Here is a 24,983-nt window from a genome sequence, read left to right as displayed (position 1 = left end):
TAGACTTTTCAAGCGACAGCGCTGGGATTTTCTATGAATTTTTTGACCTACGTGTCAATAATAAATATGTCGAGAAAAAGGAAAAGACTTTTAGANTACGTGCCAACGCGACGGTGACGACAATGAGTGGGGCGAGCGCGATACATATTCCTTTCTCACTCAGGGGGGGAATAAATATATTTAATCGAACATTACTATAATAAGAAAAAACAAAGTCTGCAGAATTATTCAATAGAATCACTGGAAAACTATAGACTTTTCAAGCGACAGCGCTGGGATTTTCTATGAATTTTTTGACCTACGTGTCAATAATAAATATGTCGAGAAAAAGGAAAAGACTTTTAGATCATTAGATTGTGCATTCATTATACTATTGATTATAATATGTTCGATTTTACATTCCTGACAATTATTACAAAATGCGAGGAGCTACCGTATTGAGAACCCCTTTCCGGTTATCGACAAATTTATGCTCGGGCCCTACCATACCAACAGTTCCGTACGCTCCATCGTAGTCCATGCGCCACCGCTAGGAATTTTGCTGTTGAACACTTTACATTGGCCCTGCTCATCTCCCCTATAATCTCTGTCCCTACCGGAGAAAACACCTGTCAGAGAGTGAGTCAACCTGATCATAACTCATCTTCGTACGGCGGCACCTCTTGACAAGGAAACCCACATGTTGTATGTATACAACTGCCACCGCACATCATTACCGCGATACAGGTTTACCAACTTAAATTTGTACAACTGCACCTTGCGACAAGACATCCCATGAATTTTTGATTCGTAACATCCTTACCGATACATAACCCCATTTAGGGTTATAAGAGCCATAAGGGTATGAGGTGGACACCAAGATTACAAGGGTCAAAAGGGTCAAAATCCCTTATTTCATTATAAGTTTGATAAAAATTCATGGGTAGGCTTGTCGCCAGGTGCAGATGTACAGATTCAAGTTGGTAAGCCTGTACCACGGTAGTAATGTGCGGTGCCCGTTTTATGTGGGTTGTACACGAAGAGGACGGACCCTCCTTGATTGCGCGGTAGGCTAGTCGTTAAGGCGTCAGACTAGTGTTGTTAGGGTCGTGGGTTTGAGACCGGCTTGGGGTGATTATTTCAAGTTAAGGGGGGGACTCCGGTGAAATTTGAAAGTCTTCGGTGGATCTGGGGACTTATTGAGCGACTTTAGTTATATAATGTATGTTAAAAAGTGGAAATAATCCCGGACACAGTCGGTTTTGCCTCGTACTTCCACAGAATACGTCGTTTTTCATGTTTCTACTTTTAAAACGTTCCTCGTTTTCCAATTTTGATTCGATTCGATTTTTTTTCGAAATCTTCGTGAGACTCTAAAGAACAAAGTTAAGCTTCCGTTTTACGATCCATTATATAGATCATGAAAAAATCGAAAAAACCGAAAAAAATGAAAAAAAGGGGGTTTTCCTTCTGATCGTCAACTATTCAAAATAAAGCCTTCAGGCATAATGCAAAGACAATCAGAAGGGAAACCTCTTTTTTTGGTTTTTTCATGTTTTTTTGGTTTTGTTCGATTTTCTCATGATCTATATAATGGATCGTAAAACGGAAGCTTAATTTTGTTCGTTGGAGTCTCACAAACATTTTGAAAAAAAAAACGGATCAAAGGTAAACGAGACAGTTTCTAATCAGTTAAGCCCAATGCTCTAGGTTAAACACATAAAAAACCAAAATCGCCATGCAAATTGCAATGAAACTTCCTCTGAAATAAAATATAGATATTTTTTCGTAATTATCAATCTGTTTTCAGCCTTTAACATGGAAGAATTAATAAAAAAAAGACTATTCAGAAAATTGGGTTGCGAAGATAGTACCCGATCACCGTTTTGTTGTATCGAGTAGTTTCTGATCATGAGGTGAGACAGTTATTGATCAGTATTCAGAATACCGGTTGAGAGAGGCGGGAGGAGGAGTAATTAGAAGGAATAAATGGTTTTGAGAATCAAATAAGCTTCAGAATTGAACGGGGATCAAATGGGAAGGGTTAGTTGGATGGATGCAAGAGTTAGATGGGTCAGAGAGAAATAAAAAACAACCAAGAGAGTCGAGAAATTGGAGGGCTCAACAGGAAGAGCAAAGCGAGGTCATGAGGGCTAAGAGTATTCATAATTTCTTCCATTTGCTATACAATATTAAATCATTTATTCCATGGTTTATTCACAGTAACAAATATAAAATTTCGTTAAAATCAATTCAAGTAACGATATCCTTTTTTTTCTCTTGCAAAAGAATCTTTGGCAGGTATATTCGTTTCTTATCTATTGAGAGGCATCCCAATCACCGCGAACAACTCCATTTTAGGTTTCTTATAAGATTTCTTGTTTGACCTTCTTGGTAGCTAGAGGAATTTTCGATATCACTTTCTTCTCTAGCGCACCCTGCTCTTCCTTCAGTTTTCTCTTTTGGGCCTTCATTTCTTCTGCTTTTTGTTTCTTCTCGGCTTTTCCGTGAGCCTTATGTGCTCTCTGTTCCTGTCTCTCTTCTCTCGCTCGCAATAGCTCCTTTTTCTCCTGCTCCCTCAATTTTTGTTTGATCTTCCTTTGTACCTTGGCTTCTGCCAGCTGCTTTTGTTTCAACTCTCTCTTTATCAACCTGCGTTGTCTGTTAAACTGTTTCATTTGTTCCTCTTCTTGCTTTTTTTTATTCCTCGCCTTCATCATGACGTACCAATGGTCTGAGCTGGCCACTGCTGGTGTGTCCTCTGTCTGACGTACTCGTTTGGACTTTTTCTTGGACTTGGGGATTGACCAGGGCAATTCTCCATACGCTGAGGGCATATCTTTCAACGGACTAATCTCTTCATTTGGATTTTTGAGAGACTCTTCCACACTGGGAGGTTGCGTAATGGGACCAATCCCCACATGACTCTCATGATCAACGCGAATTTTTCCTCCTCCACTAATCGATGCAATCTTCGAATTGACCTCTGGAGTTCCTCTGTCGTTTGGTGTCTTTGATGATTGTGGGGTCATGCGCTGATTCCTATCAAACTGGACTGGTACGTCAGAAAATGGGTTCGCAGAACCCGGAATTGGTGGTTCCACAGACCTGGAGTGGCAATCTCTGACTGGAGATTTACTTCTCTATGTTTCTTTTGATCTTGACCTCGCTGATTCTAAGATACTAGGCTGATCAACAGCAGAATTGACAGATGACTGACAGGGTGGATTTTTTGATACAGGAGTCATGAATCCCAAAGTACTGGACTCTATTTCATTCGGAGGAGCATTCCTATCTAATGCTCGTGATGCTCCTGATGTCGATGAGGACTGGTGATTAACATCATTGTGAATAGGAAGGAGATTTGGTCCTGTTGGAGTACTAGCTCGAGGTGAAGGCACCGAATTTTTCGGGTCTTGAGGTTGGGAGGGAATGCCCTGATCAGTATGATTGATTTTCATCGTGGTGGGGGAATTGGATATCTCTGATTTCGAGGAGATATCTTCAGCAGAGGTCTCATGGGTCTGAGAGTCTCGACAGTTTGTACTTGTTGGGATCAATGATCCGTCGTCATTAATTTCGAGAATGATTCTGTCTTCATCCACTAGGAAACTTTCGATGTCAGGAGGGATTTCGTCAGGATTCAAAAATTGTGGGAGCACTCCGGGCTCATCTGTTCCTTGATCAAACGTTTCTTTGGGTGGCTCAGCCTACAAATTTAGTCATGAACGAATTGAAACTGGATTATGAGTAAGATATTTTTTAAATTCGTCGAAAAAGTCCATTGGTTGATTTGAGTTTTGAATTAAAAAAATCTGTAACATGATTCGATAATTGGACATGGAGCAATAATGATAAATATTCATTCTGATACCTCGGGATCAACCGTCGATCCAATGTGTTGCTCCTCGTCTGCCTCCATTTCATCAGTCTCTCGGGCCTCTTTCGAACAATCTCTGGATGCTCTTCTTCTCAATTTTTGCCATATTTTGAATAGAATCTCATGTTTTTCATCTCCTGTCCATGGATTACTCTCTCCAACTCAACGAAAAACCTCCAGAAGATCATTACCAAGTTCCTCCTCGAAGATCGTGACATACTTGGGGAATTGGGGCATATTTTGACAGGTCTGAGCAGCAGCAGGAGCACTGGAGGCTGAATTCTTGAAAAACTTCTGATAATTCACAGCCGCAGGTGAGAAAGGATATAATCCTGTCGTCCTAAATGCACTAGGAAGGAGTTGCTGAAAATCCAGGGAGTTGATAGCTTTCTGCAGGACTGGAGCAAAATTCTCATGCTTCAGACGATCCCCATCGTTCCCCATTCGCCAATCACGGACTGCCTTACTCCAGGCAGCTTTCATTGGTCTAAAAATGCCAACATCAAGGGGCTGGATGATGTGTGTTGAATTGGGATAGAGAGTTACGAGTATTATACCATTCTCTCTACAGAAATTGCTGATTTCTAACGTCACATGGAGTCTGCATCCATCTAGATACTAGATGATGGGGAACTCAAAATTGTTTTCCTTCAACCAAGGATGAAAGCAATTGGTCACCCATGCCAAGCATGATTCGCTGTTTAGCCAACCATTTTCTGATTTGCCTATGCCCCACGATCGTGGTACTGATGCAGCAAGGGTAGGAGACATGCGAGTGCAGGCAAACATCACCATGGGTGGAGCTAACTGCCCATCAGCATTCCCACATATCATTGTAGTGAGACATTCCTTGTCATCATCATTGACAAAATTGTAAACAGTCTTCTCTCCTCGACGAGCTAACACCTTTTCTCCTGTTGGAGCAAGAATGAAGGCTGTTTCATCGCAATTGAACACACGAGATGCATCAATGTCCTGCAGACCACGAGGAGCAAGATAGGTCTTCACTTCTGTGAATCAACCCCTCAGGTGCTCTTCTGTTACTGCACTTCGACCACTGCGGAGATTCTGGAACGTTCTCTCGCTGAGTTTATTTCTCTGGCGAAAACTTTTGTACCAGCCTACTCCTGGACGGTTGTCTGGGAAAGGTGTGGTAATTTTCAAATGTTTGAGAAGGGCTATCACACTATCAAGGAGTTGGATTCTCGTAATAGGAAAAACCACTGTCACTTCTGTAGAGAATCCACTTCACTAATGGTTCCTCATGTTCTTTCCCAAGGATTGACTCTGGCCCTCTTCTACAAATGGTGGGATTCAATATTCCCCTCGTCTTATAGAACAATGTCGTATATGGGATTTTAAAGTTTCTAGCTGCTTAACGCACTGGCACACCTCTTTTCACCTCAGAAAGAACTTTCTGAAGCTGTACCTCTGTATAATCCATGAATTTATTTCCTTTCTTCGTTTTAGGCCTGCGATGAAGGATCATTAATTAGCATATGTTGCGAAATTATCGGAAGAAAATTCTCAAATGTCACTTATTTTTTAAAGAAAATTGCAACCAGTATTCATACACTGAGTAGAAGTTAACCTGAACAAATGCCAAAGAACACGTCATGAATCCCATGATCAACAGCTGTCGCGAGGTTAGATTTCAGTAGACAGTTCTTGATCATCACATTTGTATTAAAAAAATGAATTTCCATGGATTTTTGAATGTTCTGGGCTACTTTTATATTCTTTGGCGTGAGAAATCGATAATTTTCATGTTAATTGGGTACTTACATTGTAAAATATCACTGTCCAAAGTGGAGGTACACGACTAACTCAGACCATAACAAAACAGTGAAAATGGCGGGATCACGTATTCGCGAGTTTTTATCGGGAATTTTAGCGGGATTTTTTAGATATCAGACATATAATTCTGACTGTAGATAAAAGTAGAAATTCGATTTTTTCATGGTTGACCTTACTTCATCGATATCTACCGGTTAACACTCATAATCGTCAAAAATACGGCCAAGTGATCAGGTACTATCTCCTGATCAGAAACTGTCTCGTTTACCGATTGGGTCCGGGATTTTTACCATTTTTCAACATATTCCATCATATAACTAAAGTCGCTCAATAAGTCTAGATCCACCGAAGACTTTCAAATTTCACCGGGGTCCCCCCTTAACAAGTTACGGATTTTCACTGCAAGATGCGTTAGGGGTGGGTAATTAGAGGATAATCAATCACAAAAATGATTGAATGAAAATTATTTTTGATTTTTTCATTCATTTAAATCAATAAATACTACATTGAAATCAATAAACAGCCGTGACGGCTAATGACTGGCGATCAAGCTAGGCCCGGTCTTGGTGGCCAAGAAGGGCTCAGGCGTTATCATTTCGGGGCTCAACCAGCCTTGGGCCAGCCTTGGATGCCTATCTTGGTCTATGACTAGTCCAGGTTGAGCCGCCCTCGGCCCAAACTTGGGCAATTTGTTAATTCTTACTTGGGTTGTGGTTTGACATGAAATAGCTCATATATAAGTCTAACGAGATCATCTAAAAATCACATATTCGGACTTTTCACACCATATTTACACTGATAGAACGGTTTAGTCGAACTAAACGAGACTTTTCAACTATTACCACGATTCGTTAACTATTAACGAATCGCGGTAACAGTCAAGAAGCCTCGTTTGATGCAACTGAATCGTTCCACCTTTTCTATCAGCGTAGTTACTCTAACACATAAAATTGGCAATTTAAATTTGAACGATTACAAAGCTTCCATTCGGAAGCGAAAACTATTATAAGAACTGTAATCTTATGATTTTAGTGATTATGATGAGTTCAGCCATTTTTACTGATCACAATTTGATTACACTAGCCACTTGCTGTATTCACTAATGACAAGTGAACAAAGACATTTTATAATCATGGTGTTACTTAATTCCAATATGACTCGCCTCTCGTGTGTATTTCAAGAACTGAATACTAATACTAACTGATTTTAAAGGGGGACAGCGGCGGACCACTTGTTGTCTTCGATCGCAATAACGAATGCATGTATGATGTCATCGGCATCACAAGTGTAGGAATATTGTGCGGAAGTATTATTCCAGGAATATACACACGCGTATACCATTATCTCTCATGGATCGAAAAGGAGGTTTGGGGATAATATAACTTCAACTTCTCTGTTTGATGTGTACGTACTGAACTAATTGATGTTTTTTATTCTTATTCTTGTATCGTATTTGTATAACATGATTTCCTTCTTTTGAATAAAAACAAGTAAGTTCTCATCATGGTTTGTATAATTATACGAAATAATCAACACGTGTAGCACCTTATTCTTGGTGGCCCCACCACTACGGTTGTAAATCCCAGATACACTTTTCATATTACTGCGGTACAGATTTCTTCTACCTGATATTAAGAGCGAGTGAACCAAAAATGCGTAGAATAGATTTTGGTGATTGGAAAAGAATGTAAACAAACTTCAAATATCCCAATAAAATATTGTTATATGAATGATATGGAATTTTAATTGTTTATAAACTGATTTTTCTAATAATATTACAATAGTTGAAGTTTGAATTTCTAAATGATTGCGCAAATCACCAATCAACTGAATTAAATTTACGGATATTGGATATTTATATTTGATATTGACAGAGAAATGGAAGCATTTTTGTGAAAAACAACTGTGCCAAGGAAACGTTTTCTTTGATTCTTACTGAACAGTAGAAATTTTTGAAAAATATGAAAACATGAAACAAAGCCAAGCCAGAAATGTCAAATGAACGGCGATAGAACACAATCAGATGTCTATGAGAAAAATATTTCTCAATCAACTAGGGATTGGAAAAATATACTCTATAAAATAAAAAATCAGTAAAAGCAGGACCAACATCCTTGGCGTGGATCAGGACATAGAAGATTAGATAGATACTTGACAGTGAGTTGAAATTTCTCACCAAGAACGTTGGTCCTGTTTCTACAGGGTGTTCCATGGGAATGTGTGAAAACTGGGTGATTATTATTTTTTACTGGAAACATGGATGAAGAGAAGGGACACACTTCTTGATAGAGGAGATTTGTCACTTGTAATACTACAAGAGCTTCAAAATTATCGGGTATGTTCTGATAGGTTCGTTGCAAACAAACGAAGGAGTCAAGTTTTTCCTGAAAAACTTGACGACTTCGTTTGTATGGAGGGAACCTTCAGGAAAATGCCCGATTAATTTTGAAGCTCGTGTGGTATTCGGGGGATTATTTTTCCAATCCAAATGTCGGGCAATATAATTGGACCATGAGACGAAACTCACAATTGAGAAACGAAAATTGTATAATTAACACAACGACACAATTGAATTCAATCTCTCAGTTTGACGAGGGGTTAATTCGACTGCATGATGTTTTGTTTTTTATATAGCAACTTTCAGAGAAAATTATCAAAAAATTATCAGTTGAAAACTCTGTAGCTTATACCACGTGATGTCGAATAGGCCAATTATATTGCCCGATATTTGGGTTGGAAAAATAATCATTTTTATTTCAGCATATACTCATTATTTTTGTTTTTTATGAGTTAATTGAAAATGTGTATTGCTCATTTCTCATTTACAGAATAATATCCATTTCTGCACCACTATTACCAAAAATAATATTTTTGCCGGACTCTGACTTTTACTATATGATAAAAAATATTGTTATAACCTACTTATCGCAATTTTTATCACATTTTTGCTTCCGCATGGAAGCATTGTGACCGATGATTTTTGCGATCTTCCAATTTTGCCTGGAAATGATGTAGAATGTCATGAAACATGAAGATATGATGTTTTTAGAAAATGTGTGTATGTATGTCTGAAAGTGTGTGATCATTTTTCGGAAAATTTTTATAAATTACACCAAAAACAAGCAGGGGTAGAGCTCCTATCCATTACTTTTTTTCTTATTATACTTTTCTCCTTTTTTTTTCTACCAATTTCATTGGTAGTAAGCTTCCGAAGGGAAGTATATGGAAATATAAACGACCATTTCATTCATCACCATTCAATGACGAGTGGATAAAATTTTATTTTTATTTTATTTTATTTATTGCACTTTTGTGACATAGCACAGTACATAGGGGGATTACATAACTAATAGTTTTGTCTTAAAATAAAACAATTTACACGAAATTTACAGAGGAAGAGATATCGTGAATAACGGTATTAAGACAAGTTTTTAGACGACGATTGTTAATGATTGATTATGGAATACGTTTGATAAAGTCTGCAGTACAACATTTCATCATATTGGTTTCCGCGTATTTGATATGTGTTAGGAGCCGACGATATTCAATCGCAGACGAATCAGATTTTTCAGGAATATGAACACCACGTCGGCTTCTCTTGGCGTCTTGACTCTTAGGATCTCTTGTATCGATGTACCTAGGTTGGAGAACCTGGTTCTGACCAAGTCTGATGCAGGGCATGAGGTTAAGAAGTGCTGAAGGTCATCTGGGCAGTCCCAGCAACACACTGGACACGGGTTTTCTGGGTTGATCCTGATGCGATTGTTGTTCCAGCAGAAGTTTACTCCCCTCTTCGAAGCTATCCTTGCCTGACTTATGAGTGCCAGTTTACATGGGACAAAATGACCAGGCTCGCACTTGCTCCAGATCCTGTTCCCTCAAAATTTTCTCTTGCTTCGCCAGAATCCCATCGATGTGAGCCGAGATCGTCGGGGGTTTTGTTGATCGAAGATCGAGCCATAGCCGAGAGTGCCTAGATTTTGCCGAACAGAACTGACCCAGTTTAAACTTGTAGAGCGCAGGTTCCTGGTGGCAGTCTGTAACAGCCTGTTGTAACACAGGCGGGGCAGCCTGGTTTCGTCCATCTCCAATAGCTTTATCAGCCAACGCAGTTTTTTCTTCAGGATTTCTATGCTCAGATCCGGAACCTTCGACTCTATGTGGACTATGTAGTGCGGAGTGGAGCGGGGCCAACCATAGAGCTGTTTAACGAATTTTTACTGGGCGGAGCACAGGGTGCCTTCGTGACCATCCGCCCAGAATTCAGCCGCGAAGAGAAGGGTGGAACTGACTACCGCATTAAAAAGTTTTTCTGCGGGTAATGAAGATCTGGGCTTCGCCTTCCTAAGATTCCCAAGCGTCACACCAATTGCCTGATTAGCTTTTGTCACTCGATCCATGGCGGCCTCATTGAATTTCCCAGATCTGGAGAATATAATTCCAAGATATGAATATGATTTCGTGACGTCAATTGTATTTTCGCTGTATTTAAACGTGGGCATGCTCAGATAGTTTGGGCTCTTGTGAAAAATGATTATTTGCGTTTTTTTGGCGTTCACCGAGAGGCCAAGGGATGAGCAGAAGCTGTGTAGAGCATTTAGTGTCCTCTGCGTAGCTTGTGCAGTATCGGCAAGGAGAACAATATCATCAGCGAAGGCCAACGCTAGGAGCTCGAGTGATCTTCCAAGGCTAGCCCCAATAAGCCCCGCCTCTCGGAGATGCTCCTCCAGGCCACTGATGAACAGGATAAATAATAGAGGACTCAGAGATTCCCCTTGTGGCGTGCCCTTGGTAATTCTCATCTTGTTGGACTTCGTGCCATTGATCTCATAGAACATGTTGAGTTTTTCATAGAGGTCAACTATTGAGTTTAGTGCTCTAGAGCCCAGTCCCAGGTCCCTCAATCTATTCCATAACAACTGGTGCTGCACTGAATAAAAAGCCTGTTTAAAATCCACGAATATGGAGAACAGGTATCTGCCAGGCTGGGACAACACTATTTGAGTGGCAGAGAGTAGGCTAAATAGGTTGTCGGAGCAACCTCTGTTCCTGCGGAAGCCAGCCTGGTACTCAGGGATCATTTTTTGATTTTCACACCAGGTCTGCATGCGGCTTGCAATAATCTGGGTGTAGATTTTCGAGATGGAATTGAATAGCGCAATATTGCGATAATTACCATGATCTAACTTGTCACCTTTTTTGTGTAACACTATGGTCTTAACTAACCCCCAGCATTCAGGAACAACCCCTGTCTCCAAAACTCGATTGAAGAGGTTTGTTAGAGCTAATATGCAAGGTGGTGAGAGGCTCTTGTAAAACTCATTTGCTAGGCCATTTGGTCCTGGTGCTTTGTTCGTTGCCAGCTGCGCTAAAGTCTTGCGTATCTCTTCGAAGGAGATAGGTGAGTCCAGAACTGGGTGGAGCGTTTGGAACCGATAATTGTGAATCTCGGCAGTCTGTGAAGAATAGTGTGACAAGTAGTAGTTTTTCCAGCTATCTATCGATATCGGGCAGACAAGGGATGGTCGCGGCGAGAGCTTCCGGTAGGTAGACCAGAATTCCCTCGTACTGCGCACGTTGGAGATCGCACCAATCTCCGCGGCTCTGTTATTCCGCTCCTGCATGTTTATAACCGTTATCAGATTTTTCTTGGCTTCAAGGTAATTGTCCCTATGGTATTTTTCAAAGGACGAGTTCTTGGCGACTTTGAATAAGTGGCGTACCTCCTGTTTTAGTTCCTTGCAATTAGCAGCTACTCTGGTATGTTTTGCAGAGGTTGGCTCTTGCAGCGGCTACTTTTATCGTGCGTTCAATTTGCTGGTCTAGGGAAAATCGATCCGTAGCATTAATGACAAAGGAGTTCCAAGCATCGCAGATACACCTGAGATAGGTAAGATGTTCCTCATCTGTTTTCGCCTAGAGGTATTTCTCTGCTATGACAGAGGCTTGGTTGGTCACTGTTGATGAGGATGAAGCGTTTGGACAGGCTAGCCTTATTTCGTAGATCAAATGAGGTGATCTTGATCCGTGTGGGGTGGTTCGAGAGTCATGTATGAAATCGACGGCGGAGGTGTTCATCCAAGCTGTGTCAATGACGCTCGTTCCCCTTTGGTGAATGAAGGTGAAGTTGGCTGGAGAGTCAGAGCGCGTCCTGCCATTGAGGAGGAAAAAACCGAGGCTGCTCAGTTCATCTTCCAAGAGTCTCCCCCTGTGGTTGATGTTGTTATCGAGGCTCGATCTTAAGTGAGTCAGATGAGATCCTTCAGTGATGCACGGGTCCACTTGGCTCAGGTTACCCACTCTCGCATTCAAGTCCCCCATGATTATGAAAGGACTGTCTGGGTATCTTTGGCTGTAGATGCTGACCACGTCCGAGAGCTCACTCACAGCATATTCGTCGTCCATATCTGGGTTAAAATAGACTAAGCACAGCAGTATCTCAGTGCTCTGAAAAAGCAGAGAAAAAACTACGAGGTTTTCTGTGCTAGTCAAGATTATCGGTGTATTGCTGATTAAATGTTTTTTGACGAACAAAATAATCCCCCCTGAAGGTCTGCCAGTGGAAAAAGACCTTGTTGCTGGGATTTGATACCGCTGGAACTCCGACAAAAATCTTGGGAATGATGTCACCTCACTATCCTTCCAGGATTCCAGGATACCAATCACTTCGAGCTTGGAAAAATATTGCATCATCGGTTTGTCCAGATTGTACAGATTCCTGATCCCTTCAACGTTTCAGGAAACAACTGAGCTGAATCGAGAATTGGTGGGGCTTGTGTTGACATTATGCACGGAAGTGCTTGGGAAGACTTGAGGCGATGGATGAGTTGGTCTGGTGTCTGTGCGGTATTGGGTGGGTTGGGAGTGGGTAGAGGAGGGGTCACTTGTTGTAGGCAAAGGCTGAGAGGGGGCTGGGACGAAAAAACCCTTTGGGTTGATCTTCTGACGTTTTTATTTCCCTTGCTTTCTTCGAATTCAGTGGCAGATCAGAGTCTGGTGATGACTGCTCTTGGAAGTGGTTGGAAGTTTTTGTCTGCGTCTTAGGTGTGCTGTCTTCGTTATCCCTGGATCTTTTTTTCATTTGCAATGCCTCTTCCTTGGAAATTTTTTTGTTGTTTACTAGGATGTCTGTGTCCCTAAGCTTGACATCAAAGCCTAACTGTTTTAAGCTCTGGACTATCGGTAAGCGCTCTCTACGAGCTGCTAATGTGACTTTGTCGTAGTCCTTTGTAATCGAGATCCTGGATCCCTTTAGCTTGAATGTGCTCTTGAGAATTTGCATTTTGGTGTTGAATGATGCGAAAGATAAAACGATGGGACTGGGTTTATCTCCACGACCGGCTCCAAGTTTCCTGACATAATTAATTTCCTAAGTCTGGAGAGAGATTTCCAATTTTTCCTTCAGAAATTTGAGAGATGTATCGAGTAACTCAATAGGATCCTTAGGAGCTGCTAAGCCATGAATTATAAGGTTGTTCTGACGTCTTTGGTACTCAATCATCTTTACCTGAGCATCTACAGTCTTTTGGAGTCTGGCGTTTTCTTCTGTCAAGGTGCGAATATTCTCAGTGTTGTCCTGCACCTGTAACTTCAGTGGGTCAATTGCCTCCTGAACCGATAATGTTACCGTTTGCTTAATCCTCGGATCTAAGATGGAGAGAAATTGACCGACTGATAGTTCGCTCATTGGTTTGTCCATTAGCGACATGGTGTATCCTTGGGAGCACAGATGGAGCCAGAGGTATTATTCTTGTTGATGCTGGGTGATAGCAATATCCATATGAATATATACTAAATAATAAACAATGAACATTATGCATCCGAATCCAATGACTGTCGAATGCTCTGCTGGACAGGGAGACAGTGCAGGCGCGATTGAACAGGCTGAATACTGCAGTTCACCTTTATCGTGTTTCCGAGATGTGCTAGTACCCTATACATATCCGTCAGACCTCCGGCTTGTGGGTCCTGTAGACTGCTGTACACTCCGATGCCAGGCTCAACAGTTGTGTGTGGTTTAGTGAGAGAACGGCAAGTTCAAAGGCGAAGCAGAGGCCAAGAACCAGCGCGAGTCACACAAAAAAACACAGAGCCCATATAAAAACAAACTTCCGCCATCAATGCCCTGTGGCGCCCCAGACGAGTGGATAAAATAGCATAAAGAATAATAGTAAATTGAGTAACTTATCTCATGTTAAAGGACTGTAATAATCAAAAATACTTATCAGGTCACACAAAAACAATGCTTCCATTCGCAAGCAATATAAATTCCACTTAAACCAGATCTCCACATCGTCACTTGGAAAGAATTGTCAGATGATCCATGAATCCATGCTATCGTCTAATTTTTTTAAAAATAATTTCAATATATTAGCTCACCGTTCGTGAATGCAATAAGCATCCATACTCTACAAGAGGTTCAAAAGATAGTATACACTTTAGGGCTGTTGCTATGGAGTTTTTTACTCGTGCGGAGTTATTGAGTCGAGCCAAAGGCGAGGCAGACCAACCGCGCGAGTAAAAAAAACACATAACGGCAGCCCGAAAATATTTTGCCGTAGTGATTTTCAATTTTTCAAGTTTGGAAAGTACGCTATACCAATTCCCAGACGAGAAATCGTGGGAAGCAGTACGGAAAAAAAAATTTCACCTTAGTGAAATGAATGTATACAAAAAATTAATGTCTCACACCACTGCGCCGATGGCGTCCATTTAAAGTACGGACCTTTGGTATTATGAGAGAGATATATATACCATATTTCAACTTAATATCGTTTTTCCGTCACAAATTATCAACCGCACCAGAATGAGAAAACAAAAAAAAAGAAAAACGAGAATATCTCCAAAAGTTTGTGTGGACGGGTATATATATATATATATATATATATATATTAATTATCTAGATAGTAGCGATCGAGACGGATATTTTGAAAAAAGGAAATTTTTAATCGGTCAAGTAGTTGACGAGATATTTGACAGAATAGATTTTCACAAAAAATTGAATATCTCGCGAACCGCTCAACCGATTGACCTCATTGGAAATACGAACCGTCTATGTTACAAAAGCTAGCAGCATACCGAATTTCAAGTCGCTAGCTCATTTATTCATTGACTTATCGCGCGTACAATGTTTTTTATGAAAAAACGGATAAACGGCAATATCTCCAAACTTTGCACAAATCGGTATATATGATATGAGTGATCTAGATAGAGGCCATCGAGGCGACTAGTTCGAAAAAAAAATTGATATCGGTGCAGTTGTTGGCGAGATATTGCGAAAAAACGAAATTTAAACAAGTGATTATATCTCAGGAACTACTTGACCGATCGAGCTGAAACGAAGCACCAAAGTGAGGCTCATTCATAGCTATCATGAGCCGAAATTTCAAATTTTTAGCTACAAATTTCACCGTATTTACGTTGAATTTTCTAAAATTGAATCACCAAAAACCCAAATCTGCCCACACATACATACAGACACCCCCCTAAAAACATCATTTCTTTACATTTCATGACGTTATAGACCATTGGCAACCAAAATTAGAGAATCGAAAAATCGACCAAAAACAATACTTCCCTTTGGAAGCAAAAAGGACTAAAGTTCAAGCTAGAAATCTGAAATTTTGTCATTTAATTAGTATTACTTTGGAGCATTTAGGGGCGCAGTTTCAGCTCAATCGGTGCAGTAGTTTTCGAGATATAGCAATTTCTCAAAAATCTGTTTTCCTCAATATCTCAAAAAGTACGTGACCGAATTGAATTTCTTTTACGTCAAAACATTCCTTGTGATAGTATCTATCGAATTAAATCATAATATTGTTACCTATCTAGCGATGATTTGCTAATAATTGGCATTTTTCATTTTGATGAGAAAATCGGTCTACGCGCGATAACTGTCTGTAAAAATTAAGATAGGAAGTTGAATTTTTGTAGGATTGTAGCTCTGATGGTGCCATTGGCTGGGATTGTAGATGGTCAGAATCGGATGAGTTGTTTAGAAGATATTCAACTTTTTCTGAAAAACTGTTATACTCAATAACTTCTAAACTACTGGATCACTTCATTATTCGATTCACTTCATTATTTTCCAAAATATTCGTTATGGTACCTTCTATCAAGATCAATCAAAACATGCATATCTGCCCATACAAAGTTTCTGATATATCAGCGTTTTTCTGTTTTTTTCATTCAAAAGTTCATGTGGTGTCCATAATACACGTAAAACTGGAAGTAAACATCTGGTATTTTGGCTACTGATTCGCATTATTAACCCACACTCGTGTATAAAATTTTGTGTCAATCGATTCAGCACATCTTGGCGTAGAGCGATTCATCCAAAAATCTTTTTTTTTTAATCACACATCGTCATGTTATCAATGATTTTTGTCTCCGTAAGACTTCAATAGTCATATGCCATAAATTTATGATTTTTTATATTTCCTATTATGTAATATTTGATGGAAAGTCATAGCTGAGACGGAGACATAGGTCGGTATGTCGGTAATATAAACTAATTCTCATTATTAAAAGTGTGGTCGTTAGTCAACGTTGTGTATCATATAAATATTGTATCATTACTTCTGCCTAAGTTGACTGGAGCTAGTATTTCGGTTTATGAGATCAGTCTAATTGTACGCCTTCCAAGAGTCAGACATTTTGATGAATATACGTTGCAAGGGTAAGATGTTTCTTCTTCTTCTATTTGATATGGTTACATTCTCAACTCTATGAGAGAGGCGAGCACCACGTTGAAGAAGTTTGCAGGAGTAGATATCTTGATCAGGTTATTTTCATCCCAAATATGATCAACGTGCTTCTTGTTTTTGTATAAATCCGTTTTATCAAAAGGTTAAATATAAAAATTTTTTTTAATAAAGTGATTTTATGCATGGTAGAAAACATTGATGGTTTCTCATTCTATTTTCTTCTCGTCTTTGATGAAGAAAATGAATTGTTTGGAGACACTTTCGAAAAATTGTCCAAGATATTTAAAATCTTTGAAAAAAATTGAAAAAAGTTGTTATATGTCAGAAACTATTGGACCGATCGCGATAAAACAACGCACCAAAGTCATACATACAGACATACCAGTAAAGACATCATTTCTTCACGTTTCATAACATTCTTGACCATTTGCAATCAAAATTAGAAAAACGAAAATTCGACCAAAAAAAATCTGCTTTGTGCATATTTTATAAGAAAATGAGATATTAGTTGAAAATCATAGAGATAATCAGCAATACCAGATTTAGAAAATTATTAACAGGCCCACTCATCAAGCAATCTAGAATTGAGCAATCTAATCTCTAATTTCCAAGGTTAAATTTCTTCAATGTCAAGTGTTAGTTAATAATTTCCACATAGAAATAGAATTAATGTGGTTGCGTATGCCTCTTAATGTGGTTGCGTATGTATTAGGAACAGGGAAGTGGTACGGATCCATTCGGAAGCTTATTACCAATGGAATTGGTAGAAATAAAAGAAAGAAAAAGACTTATAAGACGAAAAGTAACGGTCGCATGCCTTCTGTCGAATAGGCTTGAACCCCTGCTTCCTTCATGGTAAAATAACTGAAATACACCTATTTTAAAAATTTGATTGCGCGTTTTTGCTTCCGAATGGAAGCACTGTAATCGTGCTGTTTTCACATTCTCTAATTGTGATTGGAAATGATGTAGAATGGTCTGAAACCTAAAAATATGGAGTTTGGCGACCATGTCTGTCGGTGTCAGTGTCCATCGCCACCTTTCCTGTAGTCAGTTTTTGGAGAATTGAGTAATTGGCTTAATTTATTCCAAAAAATCTGAAATTTTGTCAGATTATAGACTTTAACAAGGACTAACTCTGTGCAAAAGTTCAGCCCGATTGATCAAATGATTTTTGAGAAAAAGCTATTCGTTTTTAAATCGTTTTTCGCAAATATCTTCGAAGCTAGTCAACCGATTTCAATTTTTTTTTTCAAAATATTCGTTTCGATACCTTCTATCCGAAACAATTAAAACATATATATATATATATATATATATATATATATATATATATATATATATATATNGGCTTGAACCCCTGCTTCCTTCATGGTAAAATAACTGAAATACACCTATTTTAAAAATTTGATTGCGCGTTTTTGCTTCCGAATGGAAGCACTGTAATCGTGCTGTTTTCACATTCTCTAATTGTGATTGGAAATGATGTAGAATGGTCTGAAACCTAAAAATATGGAGTTTGGCGACCATGTCTGTCGGTGTCAGTGTCCATCGCCACCTTTCCTGTAGTCAGTTTTTGGAGAATTGAGTAATTGGCTTAATTTATTCCAAAAAATCTGAAATTTTGTCAGATTATAGACTTTAACAAGGACTAACTCTGTGCAAAAGTTCAGCCCGATTGATCAAATGATTTTTGAGAAAAAGCTATTCGTTTTTAAATCGTTTTTCGCAAATATCTTTGAAGCTAGTCAACCGATTTCAATTTTTTTTTTCAAAATATTCGTTTCGATACCTTCTATCCGAAACAATTAAAACATATATATATATATATATATATATATATATATATATATATATTGTAACATGATAAAAATCATGTACTGTTCCTCGCCTGAACTGACCGCGGATCATGGAGGGGAAATTAGTATTTTTACCTCAGCGAGGAGTCGGATCACCCAGGGCCACAATTGTCATTTTATTTTTTTTATTCCTATTATTTACTTTCTTTTCATCATTCTTTCGAACTCTGTCGATCGCGCTCACCGTGGGTTACGTGAGCTTCGTGGCGAGGGGAGTGGAGCGGAGCATCGGAAATAACTACAAGTCGGCACTACAGCAGATGACGAGTAGCACATCGACTAGCACGCACACACCGAGTCTGGGAGACTCACACCATGAAGGACGCAAGAGACAACCGACGCACGCCAGCAGGCATCTCAGGCCTCTACGTGCGAACCCCCACCGCCTCACCGATGGATCGGGAGCGCAAGGCCGCCCAGTAAAAAACTCATGCTGCAACATTGAGGGAGCATCGGATTATGTTGGCTTCTGCGCTGTTCAATGCGGATCACATCCACCGACCGCGCAGCGCAGGTCTCAGTTCTCGGGGACTCAGGAACTGGGAATTATGACAATTTTAAAATTCCCAATTCAAAATCATATAATAACGCGGATTCTCCGCGCTTCATCGCTTGATCGGGGTGGGGGTAAAAAAGATTTTGAGGTTCCTCGGGGCGATGTACGGCCCCTACAGACACTCTTTGCTGGGGTTCAGCCATATTAAGTCGCTCTGCGCAATTAAAGTTTTATTACGCTCTTTGAGCTAGGCTCTTCAGTAGGACTATGCTCTTCATAGTGCATTCTATTCACAAATTGATCTAGAGCCAGTGGCTGCCAATATGCCATCCCCCCAAAATGAATCAATTTGTGCGACAGGATCAACTTTGACAAATTCGGACTCAAAGGAGCCGTGATCTTTAAATTACAGTCGCGACGCGTGGTACCCGCCTGCGTTTCTATCGTCCTTTCAATTTCCAGAAGGTTTTTGTTTTTTTCTTCGGGATCCAGATGTAGTGTTACTAACTCATCCATGGCTACTTCGATGTATAATTCTACCAAAAAGAAGCTACACTTTGATATTCTCTAGAAGAGTGACCTCGGTTATGCTCTTTCGAAGGATTTCTTCAACAAGCTTCACTTCTGTTTTTATTATAATATAATTTATAATAATTATAGTATTAATTATTTAAAAATTAAATGCCTTTAAAAGGAAGATGGAGAAAATGGAAGGTCCCGGTCAGCTATCTGGTCATCCATGTCATTATATGTGTTATACCAAAGAGTTTAAATTCATAAACTGGCAACCCACTCCGAACTTGATAAAAAAGGTACCCATTGGGAACTAATGGTACTGTGATGAATTGTTCTTGTAATGAATTGTCCTAGTGATGAATTGTTCTTGTGATGTTTAAGTATGTAACCTTCGATGAGTTGAGCTGTACTTTGGACGGTTATAGATAATTCTCATTGTCATATCCTGAAAAGTTCAGGAACAATAGTGATATAATCATATCATGAACTGTAATGGCGTTGTGATGAAAATATATCGTGAAATATTGGACATTCCCAATAGTTCTCCACTCCTCCTACTATTATTTCTCTACTCCTTGTGAAGCGCAAGATACAATTGATTATCAGCGAAGGTGACAACGGATATGACTTCAAAGAGATCTCTTAAACGATGACCAAATATTTTTCTAATAAACATTCATTTTATCGTAGACATGCATACTTTTTCCAGTTAGAATCTTTAGTTTGTTATTCGATATATTTGAAAAGAGTTGCGAACTGTCTTGCATTAGGAATGTCATTGTCTAATTAAAGACATTGAACTTTCAAGCACGATTCTTGCTACCCAGATAACGTGACATTATAGTTTGCAAGTAGTATCAACTCAAAGATATGGACATATAACTCTAAACTTAGATCAAGGAGCAATTGGATTATTCAATTAGAACTATTCATCATTAATCTGTAGAAATACAAGGAGCATGCGGAAAGTGTGATGAATCGAGAAAAGAGGCAACCGATACTGTTGCGGACTGGTTTCGTCACTTGGAGGAATTTTGGGGGTTTTCGCGTCATTTGTCAGCGACTCTGACAGGTGCGAAGTGAGTTATCGACGCGATCATGCGTTAGCGTCTTTTTTCTATGATTTATTCAGTTTTCATTGTGCAATCGTTGAGGACTTAGGTTGAGTGTATACCGTCCACTACTAGTCATTAACGCGGCTAGATAATTGTCAGTATTTATATTTATATCGAGTCTCAACGGAAATACTCTTTTGTACTAGTTAATTATTGTGGTGATTAAATGATACTGACGATTTAATTCACCCGTGTCTGTGTCTATTCATTTAACCCTCTATCCGGACTCAGCGTCCTAGCATCCTATTTGAGGACGCAATAGATACATTTGGACTAACTAAATGATTTCAGTTGGGAATCTTCAGTTATGTAATGATTTTACTTTTGCTTCAATAAACACTCGAAAAAACCCCAGTCCAAAATTATCGATTATCCGGAACATGGCAAATCATTACCTTCGATCTCGTTACGTGACAAATCTGAAACGCCGAAAACCAAAATATCAAAACCGCATTGCGGGGACAATCAGCAACTATCCAATCCTTGTTTCCAGTATTTATGGCACCATTTGTTTTTAGCAATACGGAATAGACGAATCGCAAACAGAACCACATTTCTTTGAAATTGAATACGGATTGCCCCGAAAAATCCAATAATGATAAGAAACCTAACGAAAACCACACGCAGAATTGTGGATCACGAGGATACAAAATTTACTCTGTTGCTCAATGTGCAGGTCATGGAGAGAATGGTGAATTCATGGACGAGAAAATCAATAAATCAAAAATCGTTTATCGAAAGAGAAACCGAAAACCAGTATCTTACCTTTTTCTCTGTTCGGAAAAAGGTATAGGTTGATAGTCAATTGATAAAACTCGATTGTAACATTAACGTGTTCCACTATTGTCAAGTTGATACAAAATCATAAATTATCGAATATCTACAAAATTAAATAAATGATGAATCGAAGTGATGTAAAATCGTCTTAAATACTTATTAAAAATTCAAATGGACTCAAAAGCTATAGATTGTAAATTAAGTAACTGGAGGAAAAAGGTTCTTTGTTTAAAAGTCTAGGCGAATATCAACAGGACGTGATTTTAATGCTTCATTCTGTTTTAAACAGTTGATTACAATGAGTGGTGCATGTTTCAAAAAATTCGATTCATTCCAGAAAGGTTCTGACCGTTTCCCATAATATGAAGATTGGAACTTGGTATACATTGTATAGAGCGGAGCATATTGGTTATTTTGCATATCAAGGTTCAGATTCTCATACGGATAACTCTGAGAATTGAGGAACAGTTTAACATCTCGTATGTCACAGTGATCGAATTGACTTGTGTTTTTAAGCGCATCTCGTTCAGGTGCAGTTTGGAATCCTATGAGGACATGCCTAGGCTTTTCTAATTGGGTAGAGGTTTTCACGGCCTGGATGTGTTTTTGAGTAGCAGTAGCATATCGTGAGTAGAGGTAGTATCAGTGGATATTCATATAATGCCCATGTACGGTAGCTGACTGGTATGGAATTGTTACGTGCAATATGATTCAATAATTGAATTCTTTGTTTATCTAATGCTTTCATATAAAGCATCATCCATTCAATCTTGGAGACTGATGTTTCGAAATTTTCTCTCGTATCATCAGCAGCAGTAGTTACCTTAACCACATCGATGTCACTATTAGCTCTTGTAAGAACCAATTCATGCTTTGCATTAATGATAATTCGATTGTATTTCGCGCCTCTTTCTCGAGATCATATATCTTAACTATGTAGTACCCCCCTTCCATGCAGATGATATCACAAGTTCAAAGCATATTTAAAAATTTTGACGTGTGGCGTTCCGCTCATCTCGGAGCCCACCGCGTGTCCATCTTCATTCTTTTCTTTTGTGCGGATGGTATCACACCGTTGAACATTAAATTTGTGCAAATAGAATAAGTAATAATATATATTTCGATTCCTCTGAGGAGGATCATAGTGGAGGATTACTTAAACATTGTGTTAAAGTGAATTATTGGACAAGGATAACGTTGAAACTGTAAGTATAGTCGTTACCAGTCTTTCAGTTCCAGGTTAGGAGACCACGTGCAGCGACCCAACACCCAAGCCAGATATCATTGTTAATGTCGGACCAAATTCCCCTGTCTGAATGTATGTGATACATTTACAAATATAATGAGAGGTTTAACAATCCTCAAGGGAAGAAGAATATGCCAACGCATATTCTTTATTCTGTGTGACACAGACATGGTCATGGCTGGGAGAAAAAGAGGTTGGAACAGAGGCTAGAGCCTCAGCCAAACTATGTGATAGTTTTAGGCGAAAAACCTCTCCAAAAACTGGCGAGACTCCGACGAATTGTGTGACAGTTTTAGTCGAGAAGCTTCCGCAAAAATTAAGGCAGGAGCCTCAGACAGGCTGTGTGACAGCCTTAGTCGAAAGTATTTTCATTTTGTTTTATTTGTGAAACAATGTTACTAATTGATTAACGTTTTTTTAATTTACAATGAATGGCACTAAACTATACTATGTGACAGTATTTTCATGTTATTTCATTGGTGAAATAATGTTTCCAAACGATTTAAGTTTTATGACTTTACAGAATGGTACTGTACTATACTGTGTACCAGTATTAACCATTTTATTGGAGATATACTGTGTGACAGTATTTTTTAATTTTAAATAATTTGTGAAATAATTTTTTCCAACCCATCAACGCTCTTTGATTTAAAAATGAATGCTACTATACTGTACCACTGACTGTTTGACAATACTGATATTTGTTGGAGACATATTGTGTGACAGTATTTCCATTCTATTTCATTTGAAAAAATGAATTTTCGAGTCCATCAACAGATTCCAATTTCATGATGAATGGTGGATGAATCCTAATGAATGATATTTTCTATATTTATGATTAGGTTGTGGAAATTCTTCGGGTACAAGAAATTTGGAATGTGATTTTCCTGTAAGATCAACTTTCAAATGAAAAGATGATCCACTCACATCAGGTTGGTTAAACAGCTTTGAAATCTTTCAAAATCTCATTACTTCCGAAAACGCAATGAGTTTTGAATCAAAATGAGATTGTTTTGCACGCGAATTAAATCGAGATCCAACATCTCCAACCACTGACCACAGGTCGAGATGTCATTCAGGGAAGTGAGTGGATCTGCTGGAGGATTCGCGGGGTTTTTCTTGATAATTCATAACTGCTGTCTTCCCCTAAATCCCTGTTCTATTTGCAGTGAATGAAAATTGAAAAATTCATAGAAAAAAGTACGATTGTTTAATATGCCCAGAGAGGGGGGGCCACAGATGTCGCTGTACGGTACTGTTTCGTTTTTGTTTGCGTTCCGTAATTTTTGCCTCTGTTCTGCCTATAAAAATACTAAAAGAGCTTCGTACAAAGTGCTAGAGGGCTGTAATGACCGTTGCGCAACGCCTGAGTTAACAATCTTCATACCCAGTATCTCATCTGGCTCAACACAACGCATTTTCTGAGTCGGAGTCTGTTGGAGGTTAGTAAAGGGTTGGCCAAACGCGTCCGTATCAAACACAAGCGCTTTACCTCCCCATGGGGATGACTTGTTGTGTCAACACGTATCAGATATGATAAGGTAGCAGCTTATAAATCTGTTTGGTATGGAAACTGCTGATATCTCTGTGAAACAAAAACAATTATGCTCCACTCCTACGTTACCGACAAACCGAAATCGTCAACGAGCGCACTCTACTCCCACTAGTTGCAAGCCGTCGTCAGTCGGTAAGCCCTCGACACAAACCCTTGTCCTTAGAGAAAAAGACAAGAACAACTCAATCAGACAGTTTTGCTCCCCAAGGCCATTGAAGCGAAATACACCTGACGACTGCGACCATGAAAAAGATAACAACGTAGTTAAGAGGCAAACTCTCACCAAAAGTCCAGCCCCTTCGCCAATCAAACAGCCTCCCATTCCTCAATTCATCCTCACCAGCCCATCGTCAAGCCCTGAAGTCACACTGGACTTTACGATGACTAACTCCCCAACACCAAATGATGAAGTGATGCAGGCCACTACCAACTCTGAGATGATGGCAACGCTTCAGCAGATATTGAAAGAAAACAGAGAGTCCACCGCGAAGATTCTGGAGATGCAAAGGGACACCTTAGAGCGTCTATCTCTTTTGGAAGTGGCTGTGAAGAAGGGTGATGAGTCAAACGCCCGGGCTTTTGAGGCCATCAAAAATAAATTTGTACAGATGGATGAGTTTATTGTCAACACAAGATCAGTTCTTGAAGATAGGATGGCAAAGATTGAAGACTCGATGACTAAAAACTCTGTTGATCCTAACACACAGGCTATTTTTGCAAAATTTGAAGAAAGACTTGAGACGCAGGACAGAAACTCCAGAAAAAATAACATAATTATTAGAGGCCTGCCTCTCTCTAAAGAGAATCTGAAAGGGAGTATCACTCACTTTATTGAAAACACCTTCAAATCCTCTGGTGAGGTCGTAGATGCACAGTCCATTGGAAATCAGCGTAGTGAAAGCGTAGACATGGTAAAAGTGGTCCTTAACTCATGGGATTCCAAGCAGCATATCATGAGAAATAAAAAACTGATTTCAGCCCAGAAAGATGTCTACATTCAACCTGACCTCACCGATAAAGAAAGGAACGTAATGTATCACCTCAGAAGATTCGCCAA

The 24,983-nt window shown here is 39.2% G+C and overlaps 1 protein-coding gene across 2 annotated transcripts in view; it reads left to right on the top strand.

The window, feature by feature from the left end:
* The window catches only part of LOC107037261 (serine protease snake), a 135,597-nt gene that overhangs the window by 61,592 nt on the left and 49,022 nt on the right, over window positions 1–24,983 (top strand). The window contains exon 6 of one of the 2 annotated variants that reach the window (XR_001460820.2): window positions 6,869–7,060. Coding sequence is in view for 1 of the 2 variants with exons in the window: in XM_015255723.1 (XP_015111209.1) it covers window positions 6,869–7,033 (165 nt within the window). In the remaining variant the exon portion in view is untranslated. Of the gene's footprint in view, window positions 1–6,868; window positions 7,158–24,983 lie in introns of those variants that run through there. The other variant, XM_015255723.1, reaches the window with a different exon arrangement.

The sequence above is a fragment of the Diachasma alloeum genome, unplaced genomic scaffold (genome assembly GCF_001412515.2).
Source record: "Diachasma alloeum isolate Michigan unplaced genomic scaffold, Dall2.0 Dall_scaffold_00215, whole genome shotgun sequence".
NCBI classification, from domain to species: domain Eukaryota; kingdom Metazoa; phylum Arthropoda; class Insecta; order Hymenoptera; family Braconidae; genus Diachasma; species Diachasma alloeum.
This window is presented reverse-complemented; position numbering and strand designations above follow the sequence as displayed.